General features: G+C 36.0%; 1 protein-coding gene across 2 annotated transcripts; it reads right to left on the bottom strand.

Moving 5' to 3' along the window:
• Nucleotides 1-1,356: 1,356 nt before the first annotated feature.
• Nucleotides 1,357-25,422, bottom strand: LOC126830555 (calnexin). Of its 2 annotated transcripts, none has more exons than XM_050560949.2 (21): nucleotides 25,247-25,422; nucleotides 24,001-24,142; nucleotides 23,629-23,708; nucleotides 22,912-22,970; nucleotides 18,643-18,707; nucleotides 17,341-17,417; nucleotides 16,790-16,871; nucleotides 16,252-16,368; nucleotides 16,038-16,113; nucleotides 15,452-15,530; nucleotides 15,080-15,154; nucleotides 14,903-14,938; nucleotides 14,193-14,306; nucleotides 12,786-12,826; nucleotides 11,860-11,975; nucleotides 11,093-11,167; nucleotides 10,214-10,366; nucleotides 9,229-9,348; nucleotides 6,741-6,911; nucleotides 6,182-6,258; nucleotides 1,357-4,134 (listed from the first exon to the last, which is right to left on the bottom strand). In XM_050560949.2, the coding sequence occupies exons 2-21, from the start codon at nucleotides 24,139-24,141 to the stop codon at nucleotides 4,104-4,106; spliced, it is 1,785 nt and encodes a 594-aa protein (XP_050416906.2). In that variant the 5' UTR covers nucleotide 24,142; nucleotides 25,247-25,422; the 3' UTR covers nucleotides 1,357-4,103. The 2 variants fall into 2 exon arrangements, with proteins under 2 accessions (XP_050416906.2, XP_050416905.2); XM_050560948.2 differs by lacking the exon at nucleotides 9,229-9,348 and adding an exon at nucleotides 8,803-8,931 and having other exon boundaries at nucleotides 25,247-25,421.
• Between the last annotated feature and the right edge of the window lie 505 nt (nucleotides 25,423-25,927).

The following is a 25,927-nucleotide window of genomic DNA, read 5'->3' as shown; positions in this document are numbered from 1 at the left end:
CGCCTTTGAAAATCTTTGAGTTCTCGCTCCCTCGCCTTTGAAAATCTTTGAGTTCTCGCTCCCTCGCCTTCTTGCCTTTGAGTATTTCTCGCCTTCTGGCCTACTCTCGCTTCGTCACAATCTTGACTTCTCGCCTCGGACGTGCAATGTTTGCGCATATCCCCTGGCTACCGAGAGAGAGAGAAATGGGGTTTAACGTCCACTCGACACAAACCAGGACATTTCGGGACTAACACATGGTCCAATGGGAGGAAACCGGAAGACCCGGAAAAAACCCACGAGGTTGGACAGGCGACCCTACTTGTCACATACAACCGGGGATTCGAAACCACGCCAGTTGACTCAATGACAGACTGTACGATACAGTGCACGCGTGCTAACCACTGGCTACCTTATCAACATTTATATTTTGACATGGATTCAAAAAGACCGGAATGTTTGGGTTTATAGAAAGTCCTAACCAATTTTAATCTGTTCTTGCACAGATAGTTTTGTAACGGGCACATATAACACAAGCCCTTCAAGGGGCGGCAATCAAGCAGTTTTGGGCACCCAATTCATTCGGCGGGGGCCTAATCAATCTCACTCGGCATTATGGGCTCCCCGCCAATTACATTATGGGTGCCCATGATCTTGTCGTGGGTGGTCCACCAATCTCGGCATTATGGGCGCCCCTCTGGGATGTGGCACCCCACCAATCCTGCCGTTTTGGGCGTCCTATTGATCAAGTTGTGGGCACCCAACCAATCTCACTCGGCATTACGCATTATGTGAGGCCCGACAATCATATATTGTCATTACAAGGTGCCAAACCAATAATGCCATTATGGGCGCCCCCCCCCACCCCCTCCGTATATCCGTGGGTCTACAGAGTTGATTTTGAGCTTGTCGTGTAAATAAAGTTCTAATTAATAATTTCTATAACATCTGAAGCCTAAATAAAGACTTGCAATAAACAGATTTAGCTCTTGCATGATGTATGTTTAAGATACTCGTTGGTTCCTAAATTGCCTTTCTGAATGTGGTTTAATATTCAAACCTATACGGTTCCAGACTTTAATTAATACACAACATTAAGTCCATAATCCCGTCAGAATATCGAAGACCAAGAAAGTGAAAACTAGACCAGTGGTTTGTTTGGGTTAGTTTAATTAGTGGAACCATTTCTTTTCAGGGCTTAGGGCCTGTCGTTTGGATGTGACAAAAAACTGACGTCTTGTGTACACATTGGTGTGCACGTAAAAGATCCCTTAGCAGCTGGAATTTGATATAAGAATAGGTCGTAGCGTTCCTTAAATTAGGATTTCTGATCAAGCCCCCCCCCCCACTATTCTATTAATCAGACAATAACCGATAATTGGTGATAATATAACTTTATTTCATATAAATGACAAAACTAGATTTCTGAAAACTTCGAGTAGCCTAAAGTCCATCTTCACACAATCAAGGTAAGAAATGCATCCAATCCTATTTCGGTTTTTTAATACTTCAAAATTTCGTTCTACTTGTCTTTTTACTATACTAGGATCTGGAAGAGTTGTTAAATTACCGGCGTTTTGGTTGAAGTGAGGGATTAGCCAATGAAACCATCTGTTACAGCGACTTCTTGGCGTGCGATGCATGGAACTGTAGGTAAACTACTGGAAACATCACTGCCGATTGATTAATCAAGGTCAAAAGCTGCTCCTACAACAGTCCAATAATGCACATGGCAACTGTTTGAGACAAGCTTGCACAAGGGATAGCAACTGGATCATACTGCGACTGATCATGTGAAGTGACCATTACTTAAACTCAGATTTTACAGACAGACCCTGAAATCTCATTCAATGAATGATATGGAATAGGGTTTAACGTCCAATTTTCCTGCACCAAACTAGGCTTATAAAGGCGGAGAATCTATAAAATGAATACCTTTGATTAAATGGTTTACATCAATATGAACTGAATTCATGATTTTTTAAATCAATATTCTGGTTGGTTAAAACACAGGCCAGAAATTAAAAAGTGTAATGGCTTCCATTCATGTGGACTTTATCAAAAACAAAGCTTGACAACTTCATGATAATTTATCACCATAAAAACATGTACCTTGATAATTTGTCACCATGAACTGTTCTTAATATGAATGAATTTTGAGTACATGTATTTCCTGCCTATTTTGTTCATCCCATATTAGCAAATCATTTGTAAAGATAATCTGAAAATTTTTTATCATTGTCTCAGTTTAATAAAAATCAAATTTTTAATGCATACAAACTATGAATTTAACAATATTTACTTTGTTTTAAAATTACAATCTAAATTCTACAGTTGATCAATTTTTATTTCCAGTCAGTGCTTTGGTTCTACTTTCCTTTTACTTGAGTTTACATAATCTACTTTTCCTTAACAAAATGTAATCATTAGGCCAAACCAGTTTAATGTTCAGTTCTTCGGGAGTCTTGTTCATTAAATACCCAACTCAATTCTTGTGTATGATGTTTTGTACCAAATTTCAATGGTACTAATTGCTTGTGAAAAGTTCAATCAAGCACTTTTGGTTTTTAATTAAATTAGTCTTTTTCCCGAAGAAATAAAAAGTAAAATTTTAACAGTTGTTCCCGAAGAACACAAAATAAAATTGGTCTGGCCTTATTTTGGGCTACCTGATTCTAGTTTTACTACCAATCATTGGAATAATATATAACACATAGGTCAACACAGGTATAAAAAAGAACAACATATTAATGAATGGCTAAACATTTAAATCTTAAAAAAATGGAACAAGAACAAATGTATACACCTACCATGATTTAAATACAAACAATTATTCTTTAACATTATAACCAATCAAATCTTCTAACTAATTAGTATAGTCTATATACACTTAAACATTAATTCAAATTGGCTGATCAACTTTATTCAAAAACATTAAATTTGTTTGCGGATATGGGCAAACATTTCGGGACATTTTGCACATAATTAACAAATATCATTTGCTATTCATAATATCTCTACACACATTCAGCACTGAAAATATTTTTTTATGTGAATTGTTTCTGCCTGTGAATTCTGACTATTAAGGGTTTCTGTTATTTGCACACCAATGAGTATACAGGACCTCCGTTTTTTAGTGCAAATTTAAAAGACTAGAAGCTGTTTTTTCGCTGGGGAAACTAGACTGGAAAGCCCCAATCAATTTCTCGGCTAAAACTGGGATTCAACCCGGAACCGGTTGGTTAATGAGCAAGCACCTTACTCAATTGAATTTTTAGATACAAACATACAGGCTGAGTCCACAGCAGTAATATTAGTAAGGAAGACAAATTCTTCTGTTTTAAAGTTCCAGCCCACCCCCAGAAAAATAAATCTATCAGATTAAAATTCATGTTAATATTTAACTTTGAGCAATTATAATTCCTTAATGAAATCTACCTATGGAATAAGAAAAATGAAAATTCTAAAAAAAAAAGACCCCAAAACTTCATAAGCAAACATGAAATTATGAAACTGTGTTCTTCTGGCTTCATTACCGCTTGCTACAATAATTGAAGAAAGCCAATTGATTTACATGGCCCATAACTAGCAAATAAATATTAAAAAGATGATTTTCTAAATATTTCTCACAGGGCTTGACAATTTCTTCTTTTAAATATTAAAATATTTGATACTATCAGCGGATATTCCATGAGATCAATTGAGAGGCAAAAGTTATAAATAATAGAAGCTTTCTCATTTGAGAGTGATATATACATTCATACGTTTCTGCACCGACTGGGCTAATGAAGACGAGAGCAGAAATTTAATCTAAAACAAGCATGAAACCTGACTCACTAGAAATCTATTCAATCAAACACATCATTTTAATGAAATTGGTATATCATGGCTCTAGTAAATTAAAACACTATTTCTTTTTTATTAATTTAATGAACAGCGCTTTAATCCTGATAGTAACTATTAAAAGGCATCTGGTTTAAAAATTGAAAGCTGATTTAACAACGTTTGTTGTTATTTATAGTTTATAAAATAATTCAACCAACCAATCATCAACATTCAGACAACCATATACACACGTTAATAATAGTTTATACACTGCATATAACAAGTATACTCTTCTATCTTTACTCTTTCCTTGGCTTACGTTTTCTTTGCCTGCAAATACAAAACAATCTTTTATGGCAACTTGTCTTGTTATACTTGTTTCAAATCAATCTTAAAGATGCATTATGTAAGATTTAGATAAAGAGCTGACCGTTATTGCTATAAAAGTTCAAACATAGCGCCTAGTGCATTCCCTAGTGGATTGAATAGTTGCGCGATACAAATATCATTATTATTATTAATATAAATATATCGAAAATTTCATTCAAATTGCTTTATTCTGACTGTTTGAAGATGTAGAGTAGATAATTTATTATCATAAAAACGGTACTTGACACCTGAGACTAAGCCTCAATTATCCAGTAGTCTAAGAGAGTGGATTTTAGGCTTGTCATGTGAATTAAAATGTCAAAACAATAATTTATACAAGGTTTGAAGCCAGAAAACAGACCTGCAATAGTCAGATTTAGCTCTTACATAACATATCTTTACTAAAGTCATTCTAGTTATATACTATTCAAAAAAAGTAGGGGATATTTGATTTTGGGGGCATAATACTAAAATATGCAAATGACTACGAAAAAAGTCACTATAGAACCTAACAGAAGAAACATTTCCAGTTACATGTGACGCCCAAACGCACCAATAGCTACCGCATGGAATGCAGGTGATGCTTGGGATCATCATGGGGGTCCAACCCAAGATTTGCACGACTCTGACTTTGAATGTTACAGTCATTGTGGCATTGAATTCCAGGGTGGAAACATCAGTTTAATTGTTTTAGTGACCAGAAAACAAATTTTGATATGCGTCGGCTTACCCAAAATGAAAGGTTACGTGCCCTTGGCATGCTACAGATCGGCACAACACAGGCGGTTGTGGCGCGGATGATGAATGTTTCTCAGTCTGTCATAAGCAGGCTATGGTCCAGATACCGTGATACACAATCTGTACAGGACAGACCACGCTCAGGTCGACCAAGGGCGACAACTCAAGCCCAGGATCGATTTATCCGTACCTTGGCCTTGAGAAATCGTGTCATCACAGCAAATCAGATCAGCGCTCGTCTTCAAACAGACACTGGTGTGAGAGTGAGTGGCCAGACGATTCGGAATCGACTGCATAGGGGTCACCTTCGCGCCCGACGTCCTCGCGTGATCCCTTGTTTGAGAGATCATCACATTCAGGCAAGACGTCGTTGGTGTAGGGATCGTCAACGCTTGGATAATCGACGCTGGAGCAATGTGATGTTTTCAGATGAGTCAAGTTTCACTGTTGATTTTTTGGACAGACGTAGGAGGGTGTGGCGTCGTCGAAACGAGCGCTTCCAAGACGTTAACGTCATCAGACATGATCGATTTGGGGGTGGTTCTGTTATGGTGTGTGGAGGAATCACTGTTGCTGGAAGAACGGCTTTACATGTTGGTGCAGGGCGTGTTACAGGCCAGTACTACCGGGACAACATCTTGGCAGTCCATGTTGTGCCGTTCGCACGACGTCATGGCCGCCGTTTCATCTTCCAGGATGACAACGCAAGATGTCACAGGGCCAGGATCGTTACAGGTTACCTCCAACAACAGAACATCACCACATTACCTTGGCCAGCACTGAGTCCCAACCTCTCCCCCATCGAGCATGTCTGGGACATGCTTGGACAGAGGTTACGTCAACGTCAACAACGTCCTGCCAATGTCCTAGAACTTGCTGCTGCGTTGCAACAGGAATGGGACAATCTGGACCAAAATGACCTTAGACGTCTCATTAGGAGTATGCCACGTCGGATCAATGCTTGTTTGGCAAATAGAGGAGGATTTACCCGTTACTGACTTGGTTGTGATGCTGTGGTAACTTTGCTGTTTGACCCCGGGTATCATTTTACCCTTATAATGGTCAGTCTGTGCCTTACTTAGTCTAACGATCATTTGGAATAAATCGATGAATGTGAACTTCATTTCATTTTGTTATTTGTTTCTTCGTCAGTTTCATTAGGTGACTTTAATAACACTTAAAAATCAAATATCCCCTACTTTTTTTGAATAGTATATATCAAGCCTGAAATCAATATTATGGTGCAACTCTGTAAAACGGTTATATGTACCTGGGTGATTCTTTTACTTTCTGTTCATCTTCCACATCTTCATCTTCCTCTTCATCAGCATCATCACCTTCATCATCCTATAACATAATGGTACAATATATTGTACCAAGAAAAATTAAATCACGGACACAGATTGCAACGGACACAGATTGCAACGTAACTCCACAAATTAAGTTATTTATTACCCCTGTCAATCCAGGGCAAGCATTTACCTCTTTTTTGTTTTTTATAAACTGTACGTCTCAAGATATTGTATTTTAAACAAGATATGTTATGCCTGAGATCTTTTAATATAGAAGTCACGGGAGGGGGGGGGTAGTAGAGTGAGTAAGATGCTGGCTAGCTAGCCGTGGAGCTGGCCGAGTTCAGCGTGGTTTCCCCTTGCTAATGGGCTGTTGGCTGCTGTTTGGCAAAACTGACCTCATAGCAGTATGCCCGTCTTCATTTCTTTTTTATATATTTTCCAATCCATGTTATGTAGCCTACTGCAGATCTCGACTGTCAAGGAATTATTGAGGTAATGGTAAAATAAACATTTTGTTAAAATTAAACAACTTACATCTTTAGCTTCTAAATCTGATTTTTTTGATTTGCCAGTAGTTTGTGTATTATCTCCACCTGGTCCAATATCAGCTTTTTTATCATCTGATTTAGCTTCTTCTCCTTCTTTCACTGCATCATCATCTGGTGTGGCTTCATCTGTCTTCTTACGTTGTGCGATATCTTCTGACTGAAAGAAAGAGAGAGCGATGATGGGGTTTAACATCCACTCAACACAAACCAGGTCATTTTGGGACTAATACATGTTGCAAAATATTCCCATAATTTTCTCTAGCATGCAACCCTAATCATTGTCATGTACAAGCTCGAGATCGAAACTATGTCACCTGACTTAAAGACAGAATTTACCATCTAAAGCCTATTTACCTAATAAAATCCATTTACAGAGTGATTTACAAATTTCTTTTCAATTTTGAATTAAAGATGGGTTCCCGCGTACAAACTGGGTGATTTAATGGTATATATGGACCAAAAACATATTCAAACTAATTAATTTGTCATAATTTTGCTTCGAATCCTTCTCAAACATTGTAATTGCGAAGGAATGCCCTGCTATTAAAATTCGATCAAACCAGGTCATGTTTCCGTCACGTCTTGGAAGTCAGAGGAGAATTCATTGCATACATAAGACGATGTTGTCTTTAATCGCTTACTATTTATTACTAATATCGAATCCTAATTTAATTCTCGGATTATCCACTACCCGCGTCTTTTTCCGTCATTTTTATCTCAGAAAGTATTGTACGTCTAACTCTCCATAAAGTTTATAAACTTGTACATCAAGCGCTCAATGTTCGCGTGTGACCTTTGACATCAAGCGTGCAGAAGTTCCTAATCGTCGGGCTGTTGATTAGGGGAACCCTTACATTTTTGTCCTGTATACGCTCCACGAGTGTTTTTCGGGGAATCCAGTATTTTTCTAGTAAGATTGGATATCTCTACTTTCCATATATACCAAAATAGCCATACTTTTATTGGAAATAACCACCCGATAAATACTTTTCTGGGAACCCATCTTTAAATAAAAAAATTACTTTAATGCATTTGACATCAATGGGGAACAATGTATCCCATATTATGGTTGTTTTAAATATAAGCCTTTCAAATAATTCAACAAGGTTGATTAGTGTGTTGGTTTGAAGGATGTTACATTTGTTGATTTGCCAATCAACGTGACTGATGGTAGGTCACATTTCATACATAATTTCTTATTTTTTGTGGTTGCCCAGGCAAAACTTTACTTATCAGTCAGTCTCATAGGTGTTACCTATGACAAGTGGGAACCATGCTTGAAAAATCTTAAAAGTCTACTTGGCATATGCCAGGATCTGAGAAATTCTAGTTGAGAAAGTCAATGAAATAGTCAGCATTGACGGACATCTTGATCGGCAATAGTATTACTACTAACAAGATTACCTATCATTTAAGCCCTTTTGAGCAGTGACTTTTGGTGAAGGAGAGAGAGAGAAATAAGGCTTAACCTTAACTGACCAATAATTTGCTTGCAGTGGGAGGAAATTGCACTACTCCTTGTTGTGTACAAGGTTAGAATCACAACTACTTGACTAAATGCAAAAATATGAAATGAAATGGGGTTTAACGTCCTACTGTTCTGCTCTGACTAGGCTATTGAAGATGGGCATACGCCATATAGTGTGTGATGAGGGAAATTTTGTTCAGGTAGCCGCGCTACAGCCTACTCTTGTATTGAATTCCAACTGACAAGGAATCTTTTACGTCAATATATACACAGTACGTCGGTTTTCCGTACCATCCGAACGACTAGACAGCTGTACTTGTCAGACCCTCCGTTCTGCAAAATCCCAATAACTGACATGGCCAACTTCGAGAGTGGAAGCCGCAGCTTTGCATCAAAACTTCTTGATTAAATTACAGGTATCATCTAAATGGCACCCTCTTTTGACCACTCGATTCCCCTGCCTTGGGGAATGGAATGATGATATTTACTTCGGAGGAGTTATAAGTTATCTATTGGCAATAATGAAAATGTGGGGAGGTCAAAGGTCAAATCAGACATCAATACAAAAAATAAGTTCTACCTTAATTGGTCCCGATTTAGGACAGAAACAAATGGAGAGCAAGACAATGGGTAGAAGTAAAACAACGACATAAACAGCCCACAGCCATGGTTTCGCATCCGCCGATGATTTTAACGTGTTCCAGATATTCTGAAGTGTTCAACAAATAAAAAAACAACTAAAAAACACATAAAAACATGCAGTTACGCTGAATACAATTCTCTGCAGTTGATAGCTGTGGGGGTGGATCAAACCAGTAAATGCATGTGTAATTGGTCAGTTTTGGATGTTCAACTTCCCAATTTTTAATTTTCAATGACTATTTAAAAGCTGGTTCACAACTAAGAACAATCTGTCCAAGAAAAAGTTTTGCGGGAAAGATCACCCCTGTCGCTATCAACTAGAGAGAAAAGAATACAACGTTAAAAATGTCCCAGTGGTTCTCACCTTCGACATACAACAGTATGCAAATATAAGCACTAGTGGTAGAGCTATGACTACTAGAAAAACAGCCCATAACCACGGACGTTCTTTCGTGGCATCTAATATAGCATTATACATATTACTCTGAAAACATTAAATTCATTAACATTTCATCTCACAACAAAATATCATTCCTTAATTCAAATACAGTACGCATCAGGTGGAAGTATGATACGAGTGCTTGGTCAGATCTGAATTTAATTAATTAATTAGTTAATTAATCCACTCTGCCCATACTCTAAATTTCCTCCATGAATTTGAGTATGTCGAAGACCAAAGCCTTTTCAGGAACTTTGCAGCAGAAGAATTTATCTCAATGTCACTTCTATCTTTCTTTGGAATGCGGTGGATAATTGTGAGAACAAGCTTACAATATTTTTAACTGTTTGTGACAAGCAGACTGAATATTCACTAAAAAGCCAAAGTTTAGTCCATATCTCTTAAGGCTCAATGCATCATTTAGCCCTATAGGAATCCCTTGTCAAAGTTAAATCTCTCTAATAGTAATAGAAGTTCAGAAATGGTTCAGTTTACAAAGTTATGATAAATTGAAATTTATTTCATCAATCTATGCTACACAAGTGTAACAAGACGCTGCCATTTTTAAATGGTAACTGATAAACCTGATATGGCTTTTTAATTCTGACTGAATCCAAGCCGAGAGATTATCTAGCTTTGGTATTTTGATCTTGTTTTCTTAATTAAATGATAACAAATCAATCTGAGTATATATTAACATGGATTAAGTTGTGAGAAATTTGATATTTCATTGAAAATTGAAATGACGCATCAAGCCTTTAAGTTTTGAAATTCCCAAATCGTCCAGCAGCTATTTTATTCATCAAGACAGATTAAAAGAGTCAGTAAGTTTGTATAACAAGAATCAAATGAAAATAACCTGATTTAGATATTCAATCTTTGTCATTGGAGATACATGTATAAAACTTACCAATCCTGAAGCAGATGATGCCTTTTCTTCCATATTTTTAATGACCCAGGAAGAATGAGTCCAGCTTTCTACCACCTTATCATCGTCAGATATGAGGAAATTATCAAATAAAATATCATTTGTCATTGACCACAACTCTAAACCAAGCGCAGACTGAAAATAAATACAATATGGAATATTATACAGGATACTTGATTGAACATTCAGAGATTAAATTCTCTCAATTCCATTTTATTATTCCATCCGAACGACTACATGTTGTTCCTGTCCAGACCCTCTGTGTCCTGCACCACTGACATGGGGGAAACACACTGGAAAATTCCAACAGACGTTCTTGGTCAACACAGGACCTCCAGATTAACAAGCCAATGTCTTACTCACTGAGCCACTGCAGCTCCTGTGATCAATAGACCTCTAAATCTAGTGTCGTAAGAAATAAGGACAGTACCCTTAAAATCGAACAATAACTGCTGTCATACTTTCGTGAAATTAAACAATTATAATTAAAACGCAACAGTTTGATGGATAACAATCGCTATATTTTCCATAAGATTTTATGTCGTGTGTATATATTATTGAGATTGTTATCCATAGAACTGCCATTAAAAGATTATAGATAAAGCACAACTGAAAATTAAACATATTACAAAACAGTTATGATTAGAAATCAATGAAATGAGGTTTAACATCCTACTGTTTTGCAACGACTGGGCTAATGAATTCGGGCATACGTCACACAGTCTGCTATGAGGGAAATTCTGCCCGGACGGCAGTACTATGGCCTACTCTTATTTCAAATTCCAACTGTCAATGGTTCTTTTACGTGCACACCAATGTGGGCTATGATTACACTGTACTATGTATGTAATATATACTTACAATTGGTGTCATTTTATAAGGATTTAAATCTTCAAAATAATTAGGATTAAGGATCATTCTCGGTTGCCAAATTCCCTGAAATAAAACATTTTAAAAATTATAATTCAACTTTCCTTTAATTGGTAAAATAAAAAAAAGAACAAAATTGAGGATAAGTTCACAATAGCAGAAAGATTGATCAACAGCCATAGTGGATTTCTGTCTCTATAAATATTACTGAAGTATGAAAATATGTGCTAACGAAACAAAATCTTGCGGAATGTTTGGTATTCACTTTCCATAACATCTGAAGGCCAGAAGTAACTTGTTCAAATTACATCAGGGTGTTCATTACAGTTCCAGGATTGGATGAAATATGTACATATATACCAGGAGGCCCAGAAAAAAAGAGCACATTATTTAAAGTGGAATGTGAAGTTGTCAAGCATCCATATTATTACAGGTACAGTACTTTGTGAATTATTCCACTTTAAATAGTGTAGTTTTTTCTGGGTCACCTGATAAGTATTTGTGACAACCACTTGTCTATTTGTTTGAGATTGTGGCTACACTAGGGCTGCTCCGAGGCTGAAATTTGGGGAATCGGGACAATTTGGGCCCGGGAGGGACATAGATCAAAAGTCATAACACCAGCAGATCTGGATCCTGCTTTATATTACTTTCTCGGCCAATGCAGGGATTGAACGCAGGACCTCAAGGTTAGCGAACCAACGTCTTACTCACTTAGCCACCGTAGCTCCCCCAGCTGAATACATGTAGCTAGTTACCTTATAATTAGGATTATCTATAATTGGTGCAAACCATTTTCCTTTATAATTTGGATTCTTAATAGATGGTTTTTTCCACGGACCGCATCCAGGAGCATCGGCACATTTCTCATTATCTGTAGTCATAAAAAAATAATAATAGAATATTCAAAGCCACATTAGGTAAGATTAGATTAAGAGCTGACAGTTCTTGCTATAATAGTTAAAAGATAGTTAATGGAATGAGGATAGGCTGAGAGTTTCAGTCAAATTACTTCACTCTGAGCCTAGATATTGGTGATACAATAAATAGTCTAGCCTTGATTGTCATTACTACTGTTGTTACGATAATAAGCAAAGTCTCGATTATCCATTTTTATACCAACTGCATCAACCACAAACGTATTTAAATCTACTTATTTTGCAGCTATCCCATTGCACTGAGAGTTGATTATGGTCTGGATAAGTTAATTAATGTCTAAATGATAATTCATTTAACAGTTCAGGCCTAAAGAAATGAAATGAAATGGGGTTTAACGTCCTACTGTTCTGCTCTTATGCTGGGCTAATGAAGACGGCCATATGCCATACAGTGTGCTATGAGGGAAATTTTGCCTGGGCAGCGGCACTATCACCTACTCTTATATCGAATTCCAACTGCCAAGGGATCTTTTACGTGCATTCTAATGTATACACGAGACCTCGGTTTTTCGTCTCATCTGAAGGACTAGACAGCTGTCCTTGTCAGGCCCTCCGTCCTGCATCACTGACAAGGGGGAACCACGCCGGAAAATCTGGATGAACTTTCTCGGCCAATGCAGGGATCGAACACGGGCCTCCCGGTTAGCGAGCCAACGTTTTACTCTTTTAGCCACCTTAGCTCCTTCCAGACACAAGTTTCTAGACACAAAGTTCTATTACCAATATTTTAAATATATGCAGCTTACCTATCAATGGTGCCTCCCATTCACCGTCCATTTCATCATCCCTATAATATACAGGAATATCATTATGAAGACTCAACATCATACTAAACATAGGCTGTCTACAATTAGCTCCACTTGACAACAGACACAAAGCCAGTTGACCGATATTTTAATTCCTAAATCAACAATTTTAGTCGAAAACACTAAGTATACTTTGAAAATTTGTAGAAGTATTTATTCTACTCTGATTAAATGGAATTGAATAGGTTTATTTATAGTTTGTGTGCAAGATAGCTGTGAAAGAGTATAATCATGTTACAAAATCATTATTCCAATTTTGGATATGGCAGCCATTCAGGACAGAGATCTATTCTCGAAGTATGAAGTAGATGGATCACTGTGTACAGAATTACTCAACATAGGAAGGGTGACCCATGTACTCACAGAAATACAGTCCATCGCTGATACATGTAGTTCGAGACTACCACTGAAGCGTGCACATTCGCCGTGCCGAGACCAACTTTCTGACAGTATGATACTATAAATAGCCATGGCACGTGCAATTCTCTACAAATCTATCAACTATTACAGCCGTAAAAAATTTATTGTTGACGATTTTGAATAGCAGTAAAATTAAGCTTCTTGGTTATTACAGCAGATTTAGAAATTACGTACGTTTCATTTTTTAAACCGCTTTATCATTAACTGTACCGTTAAGAGCGGCATCTTTTGGTTTAGTACAAATAATATCTCTGAATCACTCGGGTTAGACAGGAACATGATACTAGCAGTAGTTTCATTTTACTTTTACAAGCTTCTTAAAACGATTGTTGAGCTACCTAACGTGCTTATTTCTAAATTTAATTTCTTGTTCTAGCTTTCTGTTATGTTTCGTAAAAAAGTAGTCTTGATTATCCCGACCTGTCAATCAGACGTAGAATGGTCGATAGACTGGTTAAGCGAGACTAATTTCAAAACAAGGGCACGTAACCTATCTTTTACTCAAAAGTGTCTGGATGTTATGGACGACTCTTGGAACCAGTTTTCAGTCTATTATTTATACATGATTAATGGTCATAGCTTATTAAGTACAACATGATCGTTTATTTAGTGACTATAATTGTGTGAAACTGATTTGAGGCTTGGCATATATATAAATATTGTGGCGTAATTGTCGAGATATATGGAGATATTTATTTATGGTGGGTCACCCTAACATAGGAAGACAATTCCTTCACACCTTTTTTTCCATGTAAATGGAAAACAAGCTTTACCTTGTCTATAGAAACTTTTTGTGCTCATGATTCAAATATTTGATGATTTAACCAGAATTTATTGTTAATGCGCTTTTAAACAGAATAATAAATTTTGAGATTAAGTTCCTTTAAATAAAGTACTTTGAGTTTGTTTAGAATAAGGAAAACTAACCAATCATCAGGTTTAGTTGCAGCAGGATCAGGAATCAATTTTGGTTCATCCTCTAACCAACCATCAGGCATAACAGCATCTTCATCAATAATCATCTCGGGTTCACTTTCATCCCTAAAACATCACAATCATTACATTGTGATCAGAACATGTACATCACAACCCTAACATGTACATCACAATCATAAGTAACATGTACATCACAATCATTACATGTACATCACTTTCATCCCCAAAACATCACAATCATTACATTGTGATCATTACATTTACATCACAATCATAATATGTACATCACAATCATTACATGTACATTGTGATCATCATGTATACATCACAATTATAACACAGACATTGCGATCATTACATGTACATCACAATCATTACATATGCATTGCAATCTGTCTTTTCAATATGCATATCCATATATATCATCAAATCCAACATAACAATTTTTTTTTTATCATTCTCAGAAAGCGGAAGAAAATTTTAATATTATCCTAACTCAGTTAAAATGTATATCAAGCCATCGCTCTGCATGTTTAGTTCCTGAACCTCAAACTTCTACAAGCCTGGACATAAGGCACTTGTATTGCGTGGTAATTTGTGAATGACAAAGTCTGGGACAGGTACCTTATATCCAGGCTTGAACATCTATAGAACAAAAATTTGATTAATGATGGTATAAATGTGTAGTAATAAAATCTTACCAATCTACTGGTTTCGTTGCATCAGGGTCAGCGATTCTACAAAAATAAAAACATTTCATAAATGAATATATCATCAAAAGATTTCTAAAAATAATAAATAATTTTCATTCAGAAGAAACTTAAATAGAAACTAAAGGTTCCTTGCATTTAAAATGCCTAGATTGTTTTTCAACTTACTTTTCCCTTTCATCCCAATCTTCTGGTTTCTTATCATCAGGATCTTCTATTTCTTTAGGTGGATTTACAGGTGGGCTAAAAGCAAATAAAATATAATTAAACATACCCATTTTTCTTCCATGGTATAACCTGTTGAATATGATTAAAGTATGTGATTATATGACCTGATAAATGTGAATAATATGCGATTATGAAAATGATCATCCTTTCTTTTTCCATGGTATTACCTGATAAAAGTGACTACGATAAGTTAACACTGTTCTTAGTGATTCGAACCTGGAACATTCTTCAAGAACACAGACCCTTGACAACTCCAGTACCCCAAACTCCCACTATTTTAGACAGCAAAAGATGAAGAAAATGGATAATTACCTGAAATCTTCCAATAAGCTGCCAGAATTAACAACATTACCATCCACTTTGATTTGAAACGTATTATCTGGTTTTATAACTAGAAAATAAAACCATTTCATTATAATTTACCCTATAATTAACCTTCTCAGTGCATACCTGATATGACATCACAATTATAAATGACCCTCTCGATGGAATGTCTGATATGAAATCAAAATCATTATTGACCCGCTCAGTGGAATGTCTGAAATGACATCACAATCATAATTGACCCTTCTCAGTGGATGCCTGATATGACATCACAATTATAATTAACCATCTCATTAAAATTTCCGATATGAAATCAAAATTATTATTGACTTTCTCAGTAGAATGTCTGAAATGACATCACGATTATAATTTACCCTCTCAGTGGAATGTCTGATATAAAATCAAAATCATAATTTACCATCTCAGTGGAATGTTTGATATGAAATCAAGCTTATTATTGCCCCCCTCAGTTGAATTTCATGAATTGACATCACGATTATTATTTGCCTTCTTATGATATGAAAGCCTCACCCTTCCACCCCAGGTTTAATAGAATTATGAAGTAATAACTCACCCAATGTGTATAAATGTGTTTTTTTATCTGTAAAGAAACTATCAAGACTAGCGGCAGGTTTCTTCGCATGTTTCTCCTGAAAATAAACAAATGATACAACTTTTATTACCCTATATTAAAATACCAAGATCAAAAAGACAAAATTCATAATCGTATACAACTGACTCTGATTTTCAAAACAATTCAATAAATATGAGTAATTCCATTTTATTACCTCAATTTCTCCTGTTTTAGGGTTTTTATGACGGAAGATAAAATGTAGTTTATGATCGTTGCCACATTTATCTGGACCAAACATAATTGTATATGGAGTTTTATCTTGAAATTTATTCTGAAATATAAAAAGTGTACAACTCATTAATGAGTTTGATTTATGAATCAGCAATCTGTCCTCTGAATATGATCATTTTTTAAAGCCGACATTATCATTTGATCTATAAAAAATTTGAATTTTGGCATCATCCATGTACCGTGTTAGATGGCCAGTTCAAAAAGCACACACAGAACTAGTAAACGTTCCTATATGGAGATGATTTTACATAATTCATTTCGGGCAGTTCAATGAACAACAACTTCGGACTGTGTCAGTCGGTCCAGGGATATACTAGTATGAACTAAAAATCTTTTCTCTAACTTTCTTCAAGGAACCGAGAGTAGTTAATATTTACATGTATCAAGTTGCTAAATTTGTTTTTTAAAGTCTTTTATACAAATTCCAAATGTGCCAAGAATAGACGGAAATATAATCTTACCAGAGGTAGTTTACTATCTTGAGACAGAAGTTTAACATAAGCACCTCCACATTCCATTCCATTCTGGAATCGAACTTCATATCTAAAATAGACAACAATTAAGATAATTATCAAATGAAATGAGTTTCAAATATCTACTATTCTTCGCTGACTTGATTAATGAAGACAGACATACCTGTACATCATACAGTGTGCTATGAGGGAAATTTTACTCAGACAGCCGTGCTTTTAAGCCAACTATTCATCGAATTCTAACTGAACGACTAGACAGCAGTCGTTGTCAAGGCCCTCCGTCCTGCACATCTGACAAGGGGGAAACATGCCGGAAATTCCTAATGAACTATGTTGGTCAACACAAGGATCTAACATGTGATTGCCAAGTTAACGAGCCAACGTAATGATCATTCAGCTACAGTGTACCATGGCTCCCCAGTCAACATAGACTTAGATTAGATTGCAAACCAACTGATCTAGCGCACATGCATTAAACCATTGCCCCCTTCCCCCCCCGCCCCCCAAGATGTTGATAGGAGAACAATGTGAGTACTTACTGCATGATAAATGGTTTTCCTGAGAAATCAAAAGGTTTGTTTAAAGGAGATGAGACAGCATGATGTTTAGCTTTACTCTGTAATCAAACAAGATCAACACAATTAGATATTACAACACGAGATAGAGAGAAATGAGGTTTAACGTGCACTCGACACAAACTAGGTCATTTCAGGACAAGTATTTGTTTCAATTTCATTTTAACAATTTAGTTGCGCATAGGGGTCTTTAGCAGTGGGGGGAAACTGGAAGTTGGAAAGACAACACTACTCCTTGGGGAGGGGTTCACTAGTCCGCCGCTACAAGAAATACTATAAATATGGGTATCAAAAAAACATAATACGAACCCTAACCCTAATAATAGGTATCAATGGACTAGTGAACCCACTGACTAGTGAGCCTTCCCCACTCCTTGCCTCGTACATGCGGGGAATCGAAACCCCACTTGAATCATTGACAGACCTTACCACCCAACCCCAAGACTTGCTCATCAAAATCACACAACGAGGAATATCAGAAACTAATTTAGGGGTGCTGATTTTTCATTTCACAAAATAGGAAATTCCATTTTAAACATTGTGAATTAAGTTCTTTTTCATTTCATTTCATGAAATTTTCCATTTTTTTTTTCCATATTTGCAGAGGAATTTGTATTATTGAGTGAGCTTGTTTCAGATTTTTAGCACAATACGTGATGCAGTGTACCCTGTGCACCTATAGATCAATTTATTGGTGGAAGTCCTCATATACATGTAGGAATTCCCTCATAGTGATCAAGTGAGGTGATCAGCATGTTAACTTAATTCTGACATTGGACACAGTAAAGTAATGAAATGGGGTGTAACGTCCTACTGTTCTGTTCCTACTGGGCTAATGAAGACAGGCATACGCAATATAGTATGCTATGAGGGAAATTTTGTCCAGGCAGTGGCGCTACATCCTACTCTTAGATTGAATTCCAACTGCCAAGGAATCTCTTATGTGCAAGTCAATGTGTATACAGGACGTCGTTTTTTTTGTCCCATTCGAACGACTATACATTGTCCCTTGCCAGGCCCTCTGTCCTGCACCACTGACAATGGGGAACTACGCTGGGAAATCTCAATGAACTTTCTTGGTCAACACAAGGATCGAACCCAGTACCTCCAGGTTAGCGAGCCAACGTCTTAGTCACTGAAACCCAACAGAGAGGAAAGTGAAATTCAATGGTTTTTGTGGGGATTTACGAAAATATAATGTCCACAATAAAATAGTGAGATCTATACCATATACTATGGTCAACAAAGGACAGATTGTATATTTACTTTAAGTATTAAGCCCAGATCTCCTACTAGAGGATTCTCACTTGGTTCTTCTACAGACCATTTACCTGCAAAGATAAATTAAAGATGGTTGGTTTGAAGACACAAAAATTGTACATTTTTCAAATAAAACAAAAATTTAGGGCCCGATGCCTCCAAAAATCAAACTCATCCAGGATCTTTTTATCCGTAATATACATTTCACGTTTTACTAAATCAGAAAACATTGAGGCCTCTGGAGGGTCTTCAGCCCTAGTATTACATGCTTTGCCACATGAGTAGTGTGTCCTACTCCAACAGGGATAATGAGGAAGGGTATACAGCCTACTCTTATATGGGATCTTGTATGTGCTGCCCTGTGTCATAATGGGGAGAAGCCATGTTATCAGGATTTTTACTTTGGGATACTAAATATATTTATTAAGTTTCAAAAAAATCGGATAAAATTTTAATTTTTTTAACCCGTTGAGTGTCCACAAGCCAATCTTAACGGACGTCCAAATGGACATGGGTGACGACGCAATATGGTAATACATGTATCTCGTCATGAGAATGTGGGCAGATAATTAGCATTTGACTAGTGGCGTAGAATATCTGAACAATAAAATTAACATTTGATGTGAGCATTACATGTAATTATGACTTTACGTACATGTACACACCAATAACTACATAAATTGTGTTTCTAAAATTTATTGACTAATCGGTACTTTAAAATATATATATATATATGGTTAGGCCATACTAAAAAAAATAATAAAATCTTGCATTATTATTATTATTTCAAAGGATTGTGTCACATTTCAAAATTCTATATTCTTGCAGGACAATAATTATCTTCCAAGAACTTTAAGATTTATGCAGAAGAATCGATGGTTGCCATTTCATAACAATTTACAATTGTCCAGTGCCTTTGATGATTGTCAATAAGATTTATCAGGGTTGTGTAGTTATTGTGTACTTGATAATTGTGCCTACTGGACAAAACGGCAAACATTTATTAGACTTACTGTCCTTAAACACATGAAATATGAACGAGCAGAAATTAATGGGGATGGAATAAAAATCAGGTCACGCGGCGGTGTAACAGCAGTATTTGAGAACCAGAATAATTTTTTATTTAGCCTTATTCATCTATTCACTGATGTAAAGCAAATTGTATAAAATTAGTAAAATAAGTCAAGTTCTTATCTTTCATCAGTGGGTATGAATATATAATATATGTAAATATGACCTACATGTACATCAAACAATGTTGCTGCTGTATCAACAATGTTATATACCCCAGTATCTATATCCACTTATATATAGGCCCTATTCTATTAGTTTAGTATAAATTTATCCATATTCTATACATTGTATATTTAGTTATTGACTTAAAGGAGCAGAATTTCTATTCATTGAGAAGAAATTAGATCAGTGGACCAGGGCAATACATTGTACCTCTTTCAGTGAGGTCAAAATATATACAAAATATATCACAGTTTTCTTTAAAGATTTGATGATATGATGATTTGATGATATATTTGGACTAAAAACATCTTCAAACTAATTAATTTATTAAAAATGTGCTTCAAATCCCTCACAAAACAATGTATTTGTGAGGAAAAAAACCAAAGATATAAAAAATCTATTTCAGGAGCCATTTTTGTCATGTAACTTGATTAAGGGAGGCATGGATGTCATTAGAAGCCGGCAACTGGCAAATTTCGCTGTTTACATTAGGCCAATTTCCGGCTACTTTTCATCTAAAAAATGATCAGCAACTTCATTTTTATAAAATAATTTTGAGTAATATTAATTGAAACTAATTCAATTCCAAAACGCTAAACACATAGACGTATCAACTAGCCAGTTTTTTTTCCCGTGAGACTCGCGGATTCACCTTTCTCCCGCACGGAAGGATATTTCTCACGGTAAATGTTCATAATTATGCCAATGCTAGTTTTACTTTCAAAAAGGGAGGTAACCCCCTTACTTCTGTTGTATTAATCGATCTAATGATTGGTTAAATTTGACTGGAAACGTTTTACTCCGGTAGTATGCTTGTGCTATTATTATTAGTGGGATAAATAAAGTAGAGTGCATGAGTGTACAAGGTCTGTTCGATTACTGTCATATTTCCTCACAGCTAGTAGTAAACGTCTATGCGATTTTGACAGTCCTCACGCGAAGAGAAAACGTTCCACGCCATGTGACTTTAGCGTGAAATCGGAAGCCATTGGCATTAAGTGGTTGACTGAAATTTAGCTGACTTTCAATCTGCGATTTTAGATTACTTTTTTGTTTAAATATATTACTAGCGGTTGTATTATAATGATTTGATATCGATCTCAATATATGAAAATAATCGGCCTCAAAAGTTATAGAAATATAAGCGCTTATTACTGTTTATGTGGGAGGCACTTGCGGGGAAAATAAACCTCTGACGTCACATTTCCGGGGAATTTCCATTCACGCGATTACACTCATAATTAGAAAACGGGATTTATCTGTTTTGCAGAGAGAAATTTTTTAATTCTGAATAAATGCAGCCTGCCTTTTATCTGATATCATGAAGATTAAAAATATTTTATATACAGTATTATTCAAATTGTTACGATTTTATAAGTTTTACCTAAACTAATATTCGCGGATTTCAGTTTGAAAATTGGTAGACAAGCAATTCTATAAGGCTTATCTTGTGACATCACTCAGATATGACTGAAAAGCACTTATTTGGTTTATTAAAGTTTTTTGGATAGACTTTCTATGCACATTTTCACAAAATATTTAAAAAAAACTTTCTGTCATTTAAAATATTGCCCCAAAACGCGCCATAACACACTCCCAACCCTTTGGTTTGCCCGCAGATTCGGGCCCGGGTCCTAAAATTTGCTGCCCCCTACTTTAGCAAAATTTCCTGTTACTTGAAAAATTAGTGACATCCCTGAAGGGAGGGCCCATTTTCAGAATGTATTTGTCATTACTTACTGTGGCTAAGTGGGTAAGGCGCTGGCTCGCTAGCCTGGAGGTCGGGTGTTCGATCCCTGCATTGGCCGAGAAAGTTCATCCAGATTTTCCGGCGTGGTTCCCCCTTGTCAGTGATGCAGGACGGAGGGCCTGACAAGGACAGCCGTCTAGTCATTCGGATGAGACGAAAAACCGAGGTCTTGTGAACACATTGGCGTGCACGTAAAAGATCCCTTGACAGTTGGAATTCGATATAAGAGTAGGCTGTAGTGCCGCTGTCCGGGCAAAGTTTCCCTCATAGCACACTGTATGGCGTATGCCCGTCTTCATTAGCCCAGTTCGGAGCAAAACAGTAGGACGTTAAACCCCATTTCATTTCATTTCATTTCCATTTGCCATACATATTGAAGCCTACATGTAAGTAAATTCTCGAATTATCTTCTGCCAACTTCTTTTTTTGCCATTTAATTTCAGAGTCTTTTGTATGTTTAAACCCCTCAGTGTTTAAACTGCCTAACCATTCAATCAAGATAATACGCGCTCCCTATGCCAAGCTGGCAGACAATAATCCTCAGGGTTGCCAGTTAGTGATATCCTGGAATTTTTGCCCAGTGCTTGCCTCATGGGTGTTTTTCAGGATCCGGTATTTTTCTAGTAAGATTGCCATAGGGCATCTCTATTTCCATTTATACCAAATTTGCCTTACTTTTACTACAAATAACTGCTCTATAAATACTTTTGTGAGAATGTATCTTTCAAGGCATTTAGGTGTGCGAACATGGATGGGTGTGCAGGTAGAGTGGAGCTGTTGCAGGGTATGGGTGATCTAGGATGGCTGTATGTGTGTATGTAAATGTGGAGGGGTGGGGGTTGTGAGAGGGAACAGCTGTATGTATGTGAACAATAAGGGATATGGGGTGGGAGTATTAGTGATGAGGGCACATCTGTACGTGTGTAAATGCTGGGGGGTTGAGGGTGGTGGAGAGGGGGGAGTGGTGAGGCTGGGTATTAGTGATGAGGGACAATTTTTATTGAATCAGAAGAGTAAGTTTTGTTATAAAGTTTTGACTCTTGCTTTCCACGTTATTTTTTGTTGAAGTCATCATCAATTATACCTTTAAATTGGAGCAAATCTCAGGCCCTAAATTGTGTTGAATCAAAAATTCCATCATACAATAACAAAATTTCTGTCACTGATATGATTCAAATCAAATTGTGTTGAATCAAAAATTCCATCATACAATAACAAAATTTCTGTCACTGATATGATTCAAATCAGTAAAATCAAGGGGGAGTAATCCAAGGAGATTAATTTCTTACCATCATATTTAGCTATTGTTTCATCCGTGTTATCTTTTTTAGCTTCAGATAAAACCCATCTAGAAAATAAAAACAAAACATATTATATATCAGTAACTAAATGTATATTAGGTATTGCCTGTTGGTCAATATGTAGCATAGTAAAATAACTGTGGTGTATTTCTGGTGACAACACTATAATCAAATTGTTGTCTACAAACATATATGGTTGTTCTTAATAGGTTCCATTCAACAGACATTAAATGCAATGGTGTTTAATGTCTTACTGTTCTGCTCCAACTGGGTTAATGAAGATGAGCCAATGCCATACAGTTTGCTATAAATATTGCCTGGACAGAGGCGCTACTGACCATATTAATTCCAACTGCTAAGGAATCTTTTATATGCACTCCACTGTGTACACGGAACATTAGAGAAGCCATTTTTATAACAAGAAGCCTCGGTCAACAAAAAACGACCTTTGTGATGTGCTGAGTGGAATATCTCAGCCGAGGGTAAATATATTATGAACACTTGACAATGTGCTAAATTGAGAGGGGGGAATTACAATTCAACTTTAAAATAATCTTCACAAAAAACAACCAAACTTGGGATACATATCAAGATGTAATTGAAATATGATATTAAAAAGTACTAGTGAAAGCAGAAAATAATGGACATTTATATAAAAGATCTTCTGAAAAGTGTAAAAGAAATAATATGGTTATTTGTATTTACCTTTTTGTAAAATCATCCTTTGTGTGGAATGGTTCTGCAAAGTATGTGTTTTCTTTTAGAGTTGGTCTTTTGTACACTGGCTATAAGATAAATTAAGAAATCAAATGAAGTTTTACCGGGTAATGATAACTGACATGTGTCATGCAGTGTGCTATAAGATGACTTACAGTTGTCCACGGATCTTACACGTGGTCTAGAGAGTTAATAATAAACTAGCCATGTGAATAAATCTCTAATTAATAATTTACGTAACATTTGATGCCAAAATTAAGACCTGCAATTGCCAGATTTAGCTCTTACATAATGCATCTTTAAGACAAGCTTCTTGAAGAAGACCTTAGGAGATGACTAAGGGGAGATAAATTAATTTACCTTTTCTCTTGGTGGTACATCATCTTCTCCATCATCTTCAACTTCAACATCAACATCATCAACATCATCTTCTTCACATTTTACTGCTAATAAAAGTGACGCCAACAACCCCAATAATAATAAACTTCTTCTAATCTTCATTCTACAATAAAATTAAAAATAATTCTATTTATAATTTAAACATAGATTGCTCACTCCACTCTTAATGATGCTGAAAGGGGAGAGAGGGAGAGAGAGTTTAACCTAAATTCGACACAAACTAGGTCATTTTGGGACTTACATACATGAACTTGTTTGCGTGTAGGGGTCTCTAGCTGTGGGAGAAAACCCGAGAAAACCCAAGAGGTTGGACAGGGAACCATTTTCCTCCTCAAGTACAAATGGGAAGAGACAAATTGAACTTCCCCCGTAGCCTACTAGCAATAATAAAAAAAAAAATAGTACATATAGGCTAGTTTTTATAACAATAATAACTTTATTTTCAAAGGGTTTAAAATTAGGCATGGAGGCCCGTCTTACATTTTGCACTTTATTAAAATAAATACGGAAGTTATAAAGAAGTTAACAATAAAATTTTAAGAATGAAGAGAAATATTTACAAAAGCTAGATATATATATCTCAACGAAATTCTGTTTAAGGTAACCAATTCTACATCTTGTAGGCCTACATATTAAGTATATATTACTAATTAGGCTACTGGAATTGTTATTGAAGTCTATTAATAATATATTATAAAATAAATTAATACATGTATGTAAGTCGTAAGTGAGCTAGGTTTCTGATTTTTCTAGAACATTGATGTGCACTCTATTATTTATTTCTCTATCCACGTCTTCTTTGACTAAATTTATTAATGTAGGCCTATGCCTTCCACTGCGACTAACTAAGATTGATTATTTACAATCGCATATTTCTATTTTTGTTGAATACCGGGTACCGTAGTACTATAATATATTTTACTATATATACTTGTACTTGTGTAGCCTAATTACCATGGGCTTGAGTCACAAAGCACTCGAATAAAGATATATTATAATATTTCTATTATTTGAAGTCAAAATTAAAAAGAAAACATTTAATCTAGATCTAGTTCATTTCGATCATCATTTATAAATGTGTTATGATTATGTATATATGACTGAATGATGATGAAGCAGACTCAACGAGTCGAGAGCACAGGACTAAAAACCTGTTTTACCATTGGAATGCTAACAGTAATGGCTACTACACGTGAATTATAATTACCTTCCGTTCTTGCACTTGTCTCTTCACTATTTAGACGATAAATGGATTATTGAATAATCTAGAAGGAATCGATTCTTGCCGAAAACTACTCGACCACAACGCTTTCCTAACAACGTGGTGAATTTTCATTCGACGGGATTACCGGCGTGTTAGTCTTGGTCTTACCAGCCACATTGGTGTATATCAAAACGCAGGACTGGATAAACTCGTCTCGGAATAACCTAACTGTAAAATGTAACGGTAATTTCTATTGGTTGTGATACAGGAAGTCGTCTCATGGTTTTCTACAAATTTGAATTGAGAGCGTAGATTCGAAACGAAATAAAAACTCATTTATGTATTTAATAAAAATTATCATAATGAGATTGGGTCTTTGGAAATGTTCATTGGAAACTGATGTTTTCATCCTACCAAAAATATTTATCTTTCATTTGGGTTAATATCTTTATTTTATGATTTTGTTGGTCAACCAAAATTCGACGATATTATCAATAAAATTCGCGGTCAACCAGACGATCAAAAATTCTAAACTGTTGGAGCACCCTTTTCAATCTCATTCGTCCACCATATTAACATAATGTATATTTTTGGAGTATGTTATGCTACTCGTTTAAATAGTTCCACGTGTGCCAATAACAATATTGGCTATAGACTTTAAAAAGATGACTAGTCTTAATAGTC

This window comes from Patella vulgata, chromosome 8, assembly GCF_932274485.2.
Source record: "Patella vulgata chromosome 8, xgPatVulg1.2, whole genome shotgun sequence".
Lineage (NCBI taxonomy): Eukaryota > Metazoa > Mollusca > Gastropoda > Patellidae > Patella > Patella vulgata.
The sequence above is the reverse complement of the archived record's forward strand: the minus strand, read 5'-3'. Positions and strand labels throughout refer to the sequence as shown.